This window comes from Telmatherina bonti (assembly GCF_933228915.1).
Source record: "Telmatherina bonti genome assembly, chromosome: 17".
In the NCBI taxonomy this organism is placed as follows: Eukaryota; Metazoa; Chordata; class Actinopteri; order Atheriniformes; family Telmatherinidae; genus Telmatherina; species Telmatherina bonti.
Window position 1 is genome coordinate 33,856,663 of NC_136615.1, and position 10,306 is coordinate 33,866,968.

Here is a 10,306-nt window from a genome sequence, read left to right on the forward strand (position 1 = left end):
CTTCCAGAGTTCAGGCAGATTCATCAGGTTTTAGTTGTGGAAACCAGTGTTATGTTCATTTGCAGACCAATGTTTGCATGGTATCATGAACACCTCAGATCTTACGAAATCTGCAAAAGTAGTTCAAGCCTGCTTGTAACCCAGTTAAAGGACCTCAATGACATTGTTCCCCTCTATGCCTACAGAGTGAAAGGCCAGCTGTTTGTTACTCTGAAGCGTTACATTTTGTGCTGATGCACTATTTTATTCTTTCAGAGTTATGGACCAGTCTTGGCCAGTGAGAGTGATGGTTGGTGAAAATGACATTCGCAAGATAATTTTCCAAGAAAAGCCAACAGATGTGGAAGAACTCAAAAGTGAGCTGAAAAAACGACTCAATCTGGCCTACGACTTCATGCTTCACTATGAAGACCCAGATTTCAACAATGCCTTCTGCATATAACTGAGTTGCCTACAAGACCAACTCTGAAGATTGTCTCACTTGAAGACGTAATTGTGACATTGTCTTCAAGCATCCTTTCATCTTCAGCAAGTGATCTGTCTACAGCAAGTTCATCTGACACTGATATTCTTCCACACAGCGAGAAGACCTCCCGTGACCCATGGCCCTCTACATTTGAGATACCATATTTCTCAGTGGATATTGAATATAGACTGAGACAGGGAAACCTAACTTACATGAAAGAAGGAACACGCATGTCAGTTTCACAAGACATGAAACATGACATTTTGCAGAAGCTGGCAGAGGAGATGTATAAATACTCAGCATATCCCCAAGATGAACACTTCTCTATTGTTGCAGAGGCACTGACTGGTAAGCACCCATGCCTTAAAGAGCCAGGATCCACTAGGGCTTGCAATGGATGGAAGACCAGCTTAAAATTCAAAATGGGTAATCTCCGTGCCAAACTTCGCCGTTGTGGAATGGCAGATGTGTCTGTCAACAGTAATAAGAAAAGCAGAGAGAACCCAGATGGACAACCATCAGGAAAAAATCTGAAGAGACCAAAGAGAAGTGTGTGTGTCCCCCCACACTGGAGAAATGTCTCCAACAGATACCTGGTGAAACATCACAACAGATACCTGGTGAAACATCACAACAGATACCTGGTGAAACATCACAGCAGATACCTGGTGAAACATCACAGCAGATACCTGGTGAAACATCACAGCAGATACCTGGTGAAACATCACAGCAGATACCTGGTGAAACATCACAACAGATACCTGGTGAAACATCACAACAGATACCTGGTGAAACATCACAACAGATACCTGGTGAAACATCACAACAGATACCTGGTGAAACATCACAACAGATACCTGGTGAAACATCACAACAGATACCTGGTGAAACATCACAACAGATACCTGGTGAAACATCACAACAGATACCTGGTGAAACATCTGACATCTCTGTCCAGAAAAGCGCAGTCCTAGGAACTGGTAAAATACGGCGTAGGACCCTCAAGCTCCCAGGACTCTGGTAGCAAACCCGAGCTTGAGAGATGAACAGCCACCTGCCCTACCGTGGGGAGTTGGGGAGATGGGAGGGGTGGGCGAGAGAGGAGTTTTTTTTTTTTTTCTATATGTGTGTGTAGAAATGATAAAAATAACAGAAATTAAGTAAAATTAATTAACCTAATTAATTAAATTAAGAAAAATGATTGTATTCCATTGAGTATGTTTGTTAGTGTACTGGGAGCTTTGCTGGTTTCCAGTCTAACCACGGTAGGAATGCAGGGTCTTCAACTGCTCCTTCGTTGGATGCAGCAGTCTGTTGCTGATAAGGAGTACTGCAGTCCTGTCAGTGTTCAGGAAGGGTGTGGGGTGGTGAGGAGGGAAGGATTGTCCTTCATCATGGATGAGAGCTTAGCCATTATCTTCTTCATTCCCAACACCTCAGCTGGTGGGTCCAAGGGGCTTCCCAGTACAGAGCTTGTCTGTACTGGGAAGCCAGCATACGTCAGATGGAGGAACATCTATCAGTGACCAATACATTTAATTTGACTTCTATCATGTTTTTTTTTTTTTTTTTTTATGTACACTTCCAGTCAAAAGTTTGGACACACTTTCCCATTAAACCCAATGGGAAAGTGTGTCCAAACTTTTGACTGGTAGTGTACAAACATCGTGACTGCAGCTCCTCCCCAGCTGTCACAGGGTTTGTTTTGATTATCAGGTGTAACAACAACCACTTACTTTTAAACCCACCACAATCATCTTGTTATCACAAGAAACCGGTCTTCCTCCGCACGAGGTAACGAGACAATGAACTCATTATCTCCCAATAACAGCTAAATAAAAGAATAAAAGTAAAGCACAGCTGATCTTCTGTACTTTGCACTGAGATGTTGCTTTATTTTTTCTGTCACTTGTGTCCTTTTAGCTATTTGCCAATTGGAGTCATGTTCCTGATGGCGAGCTTTGTTATTGAGATTGGGAACAACTGGGAGACGGCTTTTAACCTTGGAAAGTTCGTTGGAGCCGTGTTGATTGGGTACGTTCTGTACACACATGCTGGTCATGCGACCACAGCTGCTTGTCACTGATATATTTTGTATAACTGACTTTCACACTGAAAGTTTTGCTCTTTGTCAGACTTATCATCCGGAGCAATAGTTCTACCTCTGATCTATCTGTTATTGGTCCGCAAAAACCCCTTTGTTGTCGTAAGAGGGGTGTTTCCTGCCTTACTGAGGGCGCTGATCATCTCTGGCTCGTAAGAGTTCTCTTAATCTCGATTAAACATTACAAGATCACAGCACTATATACATTAGTGTGTGTATAATAAAGCATGTGGACATGGTAGAGATGTTCAAAAATATGTCTTCCCTTGTGTCTCCAAGCGACGCATCCTCACAGACTTACCAGTGTTGCGAGCGAGTCCTCAACATTAACCCAAGTATCACTCAGTTCATGCTTCCTCTTGGGATCAATATCAACATGGATGGAACAGCCCTTTATGAAATGGCTGCTGCAGTCTTCATCATGCAATTCAACGGCATCCCCATAAACTGAAGCAAGTTATTCACCATTGGGTGTGTTCCACTTTTATTTTTGTTTTTTAACTTTATGTCCCATTTGATATGGATTAGCATTGGTTTGACTAACAAGTTAAACCCAGCTGAAGTCACAGAGTTTAGATCAGGTTTGCAGATGCCTGCTAGTTCAGTATCAACACAGCTTTGTCATCCCTGTGTAGTCTGACCGCGGCAGTCGCCTCTGTGGGACAAGCAGGAATCCCAGCCACAGGAACAACCACCACTCTCTTCATTTTGACCATCATTGAGGTTCCTGCAAATCACGCTTCCCTCTTGCTGGCGATAGAACGGCTGATGTGAGCATAACCTCCTTTCTTGCACATTTAACATCACATAAAACAACATGAAAAAGTAGCTGTTTTACCATGTTCACTGTGTTTCCAGCGATCGCTGCAGTGGAGTTGTTAGCGTCCTGGGAGACTGTTTTGGTGTGGCACTGGTTGAACATCTCTCTACTGAAGAACTGTTGAAAATGAACGATGTAAGCAGTGACAGGTAAAGTCTTTTTTTCTTAAGCTCTTTTGATCCCGTCTAAAACACAATTAGTATCCGTCATGGGCTTGTCAGTGAAGTAATCTCTGATGGTGTCTGTGTACGTTTGACAAGAATAAAAATACATGTGCACGTTTCTGCCACAAAATAGCACGCACAGATTGAGGTTGAAGCCTCCGAGCCCAGGTGTCTCCAACCAGCAAGTCAAAATTCAGAATTATGAGAGATAGAGGAGGAAATCTAAGATGCTTCCACAACTTAGGAAAAAAACCCTATGTGGCTGTTTCTAGTTTTTCTTAACTAATATCTGAAATACCAGTTTTGTCTGACTCTTAATTTCCGAAACTGACATCAACTGATACCAATATTTTGGAGCAGGTTGTGCCAAACAAAAATATCTGAAAAATTATACGATACATCTCGTAAATGTGATCATTTAGAGTTGGAGGAGACATCGCTGAAGAAGTATAATGCATGATACCTGCATGTTGTGTGAAGGTTATGTCACTAAAGAAGGACAAACTGATTCCAATAAAAGCCAAGGATGCGTTTTAATGCTGACATAGACCGATAATCAGTTCGCTGATGATATCTCACAGCTCTACATTAATGTATATACAATCATTAATATAATGCTGTTGTTTTAATAAACTTTGTTTACGCAGTGTTGGAATGTGTTGTGTAACTTGTGATTTACAACTGTGTTTTTTTTTCTGTCATTCAGCCTTGTGACAGCTATCTGTGATCCAGATGACTTGCAGCAGCCACATGGTCCTCTCACATTAGAAAGAAAGCCGCTTCACACTTCCTGATTCTCTTCCAGGATATTAGAAAAGTATATTGTTATGTTTAAACAAGCTGCTCATTCAGTGTTGATAGGGTATATTTAGCTCAGTGGGTTCATTCAGGCGTGTATATAATTTAGCATTTGGTGTTAAAGACAGTCAGTGTATTTGCACACAATAAATATTTTAAAAATGTTTTATAAATCTTTATGACATAAATGTCTTTATCCATGTTTTATATCTGTTAATAAAGTATAATTTCAGTTCATTTGTTTTCATTTAATTTATTTTCCAGGTCACCTTTGAATTGAGAGAGCAGTCAACTCAGTTTTAGCCCAAAATCCACCGAATCTCGACTTTTTCTTTCTCTATTAGAGGGTCTCCAAAAAATGCTCTGCAGGAATTTATTCTTCGTAATTTCGTACGGACGTAATTTCCTAAATGATCAAATTTTTATTAAAAAAAATAAAGTCAACAGTTTGTGTCAGCATAGAAGTACATACTAAGTAATATGCAATACTAAAAACAAATGTCTGCAATATCAACAGCATGAATGACAACAAGACAATATTATAGGGAGGTATGATCCAGATTTTGGTTCAAATGACCAAATTATTTGTAGCCCTTTATTTGTGCACATCAGTGTTTCTGCTTGTTTGCCTGCATGCATTCATTCTCTGTAGCGCTTTGTCCAGTTAAGGTCAGTCTATCCCAGCAACCATCAGGCGAGAGCCGGGTACACCTGGACAGGTCTCCAGTCCATCACGGGGAAAAACCAGTTTCATTCCACAGTCACAGTTTGATTTTCCTGATTTTGTGAATGGAAGTTAAATGACTGACATGGATGCTTGATGAAGCTGTAATAACTTAGTTTTCAGGTAAATAAATAAGTTTTCTGTTTAAAACGTGAGAGACGGTATATAGCTGCTGTATGCAGATGTTGCAACAGAATTATTAGATCAAAATACATTTTATGTTTTTTATTCTCGTCAAGCAGAAACATTTCAGTCATTTTTGTCAAGAAATAATTGTTGTACTCTCATTTATTGCTGTTCACACAGGAATGTGTGACAGGAACTGGACAACACCTGTGTTGTGACACGGTGGGCTTTCTGCTCCATTGTGATGAGCAGAATTAAGGTGGGATCATATTATTATTATTATTATTATTATTATTATTATTATTATTATTATTATATTATTAATAATAATATAATGATAATGACAATAATAATAATATGATTATAATTAATAATGTCGTATTATTCATTAATAATGTTTCATTGTTATTATCATCATCCTCTATATTATCATCATTATCATTAATATGTTATTATTATTATCATTAACATTTATCATTATTATTACCATCATTATTACCGTTATTATTATGATTGTTATTATTATGTTATTTTTAATATTATTATTATTATTATTAATATTATCATGATGATATTATCATTATTATTAGTATTATTTCTATCAATATCTTATCAATATCATTACGTTATTATTATGATTAATAATATATTATTATTATCATCATTAATATTTTATTATTATCATTATATTATTAATATCATATTATTATTATTATCATCATTATTGTTATTATATTATTATTATCATATTATTTTTTTATTATCATTATTGTTATTATTATTATGATTATTATCATCACTATTATTGTTATTATTGCTAATTTATTATTATTATTATCATTTCGTGCTTGTATGTATCTTTAAAAAGAGGTGAAGTGTCAGTTGAAGGATCAGTGTCAAACACACACTACAAACCGGATGTACCCTCCCCAAACCAACACTCACACCTACTGGCCCTCTCTCCTGTCTTCCCTCTCTCCTGCCTTTCCTCTCTCCTCCTGCAACACCCCCAGGACCCACTGGGTTTCACTGTGGGCACCTCCACGGCTGAGGTCCGGGATCTCTGCAGGGTTCTAGGACAGAGACACAAACCAAGCTGTCCTAGAACCCTGCAGGAACCCTTCACAGAGCTGGAAGGATTTTAGCTTCAGGCTGCAAGATGGGGCCTATTTATACTGTTGGACACATACGTCATCGTTTATGTAATCTCTGACCACGCCCACACACCAGGACCCCTATTCTATACCAGGGGCGTGGCACCGAATACCACGCCCACACACCAGGACCCCTATTCTATACCAGGGGCGGGGCACCGAATACCACGCCCACAAAGGGGGCGGGGCTGTTTAGTGATTATTATTATTATTATTATTATTATTATATAATTTATATTTATTATTATTATTATTTAATGCTTGTATGTATCTTTAAAAAGAGGTGATGAGTCCGCTGAAGGATCAGGATCAAACACACACACAGATACATCACACTGGTCGGAATAAATACGTCATAAATGATGTCATAGAAAGATGATTATGGTTACCACGGTTACAAATGTAACCATGGCAACCAAAGAAAGTGCTGACAAGATGACATCATTGTCATGAAAGGTTAAGCCCCGCTGTTGTCATGGTTACATTATAACCCAGAGGAAGTTTGGTGACAGGAGACATATTTCCTAAAAATTCCAGACACAACAAAGTAAACAGGATGTGTTTTATTTGCACTTCCTTTCCCTCTGGAGCCAGGCCTGGGGGTGGGGTACGAGAGCGAGCGTCTGGATGCCGGGCCTTTGTCCTTGGGGCCCAGTTGGGCTCAGCCCAAAAGGATTACATGGGCCCCACCTCCCGTGGGTTCACCATATGCAGGAGATGCTTTAGGGGTCGGGTGCAGTGTGAGCTGGGCGCCAGCAAGAGGCGGGGACCCTGGCTGTCTGATCCCCGGTGGCAGAAACTGACTTTAGGGACATGGAATGTCACCTCTGGTGGGGAAGGAGCCCGAGGTTATTCGTGAGGTCGAGCGGTGCCGGCTAGATATAGTTGGACTCACCTCGATGCATGGCTTGGGCTCTGGAACCAGTTCCCTCGAGAGGGGCTGGACCTTCTTCACCTCTGGAGTTGCTCATGGTGAGAGGCACCGAGCAGGTGTGGGCGCTCTCATCAGCCCCTGGTTTGGTGGCCGCATGTTGGGGTTTATGTTGTGGACGAAAAGGTGGTTGGGTAGTTCGGGTGGGGGGACGGGTACTGACTGTTGTCTGTGCACTGCTGAACTCAAGCAAGTCCTCCAGTAAAAAAAATTTTCAAGTCCAGTTAACACAAAAGCACTGAGTCTTACATCTCTTTTGGGCTAAAGAGGTACATTACTCACATTCCTTGAGTTCAATCAACAGGATAGTAAGACTTAAGTAAAGTATACAATAGTAATTTGAGTAAGAACAGAAATTAATTTTTAGAGTGCATGAATGCAGACATGAATGCAAGTAGGTTAGATGGAGCACTGAGGACCCGAGCAGACATCGTCCGCTGCCACCGAGTCAGATCTTTGGGAGGTTTTTTCTGTCAGCATCTTGCAATCAGCATAGTCTGAAGACCAGTCCAGCCTGCTGATCGTTGCCAGATTGTTGATGGTTTGCGTGCTTGCCAGTGTGCGGGCTACCATGTCTGATTGCCGGACATGTAGCCTATAAAAAACAAAGAAAGAAAAAGAAAACAAAGCAGCGTGCAGCACGGTCATGATGTTACGTCAGTCTGGAGGGGAGGATGTGTCACATTGTGTATCCATGACGTTGGGTCGTGTTTACATGTACCAAATGCATTATTTCACTACAATCAAACAACAACGAAACCTTTAAACACTATTTAAAGTAAACTAAAGAGTGAAAAGAAGTGCAAATAAAACACATCCTGTTTACTTTGTTGTGTTTGGAATTTTTAGGAAATATGTCTCCTGTCACCAAACTTCCTCTGGGTTATAATGTAACCATGACAACAGCGGGGCTTAACCTTTCATGACAATGATGTCATCTTGTCAGGAGACTTTGTTTGGTTGCCATGATTACATTTGTAACCGTGGTAACCATAATCATCTTTTTATGACATCATTTATGACGTATTTATTCCGACCAGTGTGATGTATCTGTGTGTGTGTTTGATCCTGATCCTTCAGCTGACTCATCACCTCTTTTTAGAGATACATACAAGCACGAAATGATTATAATAATAATAATAATACACTCTCAAAAATACAAGAGGTACAAGATAAGGACATTTCTGTACCTATAGGTACATTTTAAAGAAATGTTCTCTCAAAAGTACAATACTGGACTTTAAGAGACCAGAAGCACACCTTCAGAGTATGAAAAAGGGTTCAAAGTGACATAAAGTACAAATTTGTTCCATTTTTTTTCCTTTTTTCTTTCTTTTTTTTTTTAACCCCAATTTATATTAAAAGTTCAACCTCACCTACATTAGTCAAACATACACAATGGTGATCACAATAGTTACTTATTGGAGTTTAAGGGCAAAAATGCCCCCATGACTAGACAAGAATTATCAAAGTAATGTGGGTTGTTTTGTCATGTTTGATACAGGTATCCAACCCACTCAGACTACATCCAGGTCATTAAAGCACTGATTGTGAAGTATCCATTTTTAAGGGACGTACATGGAAATGGTTACGTAAGTACTTCCTCTTGTTTCTTCTTTAAAAAATGACATATTAACACACAGTATGCAAAATTAATTATATCCATTTGGTCCGACTAGCATACCTGGCACAGTCAACTCAAGAGAAAATTCAAAGCAGAACGGGCTCCACTAATCAGCAACGACGAAGTAAAACGGGTCAAAGAGAAGTTTGGACAAGCAAGGAATCTAAAGACCACAGAAGAATCCACATCTTCACGTCCTAAACGACTGAAGCCATCTCTAGTAAGTCCTCACGCTCAGCCTCTCAAGGGCGAAGGCAACTCATTTAGTCATACTGTATCACATGAATAATCATGAGATATCTTCTTTGATGAAGGAATCGTGCATCATGGGGGAAGATGCTGCTTCAGTTGAGGCTCGTATCAAGGTGCTGCTTGATCAGTACAAAAGGCTACACCCTGACATGACGCTGGTGAAAGACCACATGATGAAAACCTTTGCATGGAGACGAGGAGAAATAGCAGAAGGAATGTCTACTGAGGATCTCTTACAGAGATATCCATTCCTACGGACATCTGCAGGGGTAAGATCTGTTTAGCTGATTAGGATGCAACTAATGATTATTTTCATTGTCAGTTAACCTGTTGATTATTTTCTGCATTCATTGATTACTTAAGCTTTTCATAATCTTGTTCAATTTTCCCCAAGTCTTGCTTGTAGCGGATGTGAGCCCCTTGCAGTAATTTTCATTATCATATAAGCTGATGCCTATTTACCTGATTAAGCCATCGCTTGTTTTGGTTTATAAAATGTCCCAATTGCCATAATTTAGAAGTTGGTATGGATGAACAATTGCTTTTTACTTTTAAAAAATCTCAAACTCTTTGTCAAAATACTTGGAAATGAAATACTCAAGTATTCCATTAACTGTTGCAGCTTTAAATCTGATGCCAACTTGAGCAATGGATGGGATAAATGAAGGCACTTGAAATTTATCCCAGGCTGCATGTTAAACTTGAGAAAGTTTGTTTAAAATCTTTATAAAATGTTTTGTCTATTTGACTTAAATTTTCAGCTGTGCAATGAGGTTGATGCTTTGCATCCCTCTGCAGTCAACCTCTGCCAACACTTCAGAGAGAACTTCACCTGTGTTCTTTCAAATATTCTTAAACTCATCAAGGATTTGCCACTAAAGAAAATCTACATGGAGGCAAGAGAGGACGCACTGGCTGAAGACATTACAGGTGAGGATTTGAACACATGCAAATAGTCAGTTTTGCTCCATAATCTTGTAATTTGTGTGAAGTCTCTTCTAAAGAGAATAGCAACAGTTGCACAGAACTATCATAGCATGTATAATGCAACATTATTCTAATGTCTTTAGTTTCTTTCATGACCCAATGTACCGCTGAGACTTTAATGCAGTAGCCTGTCTGTGGAAATTTGCACAATGTTAT

The 10,306-nt window shown here is 39.6% G+C and overlaps 1 protein-coding gene across 1 annotated transcript; it reads left to right on the plus strand.

Moving 5' to 3' along the window:
• Positions 1–2,805: 2,805 nt before the first annotated feature.
• LOC306768174 (excitatory amino acid transporter 3-like) lies at positions 2,806–4,479 on the plus strand (the record flags this gene model as incomplete). Its single annotated transcript, XM_079256405.1, has 4 exons — positions 2,806–2,993; positions 3,206–3,340; positions 3,429–3,539; positions 4,261–4,479. The coding sequence occupies 4 exons, from the start codon at positions 2,806–2,808 to the stop codon at positions 4,346–4,348; spliced, it is 522 nt and encodes a 173-aa protein (XP_079112531.1). The 3' UTR covers positions 4,349–4,479.
• Between the last annotated feature and the right edge of the window lie 5,827 nt (positions 4,480–10,306).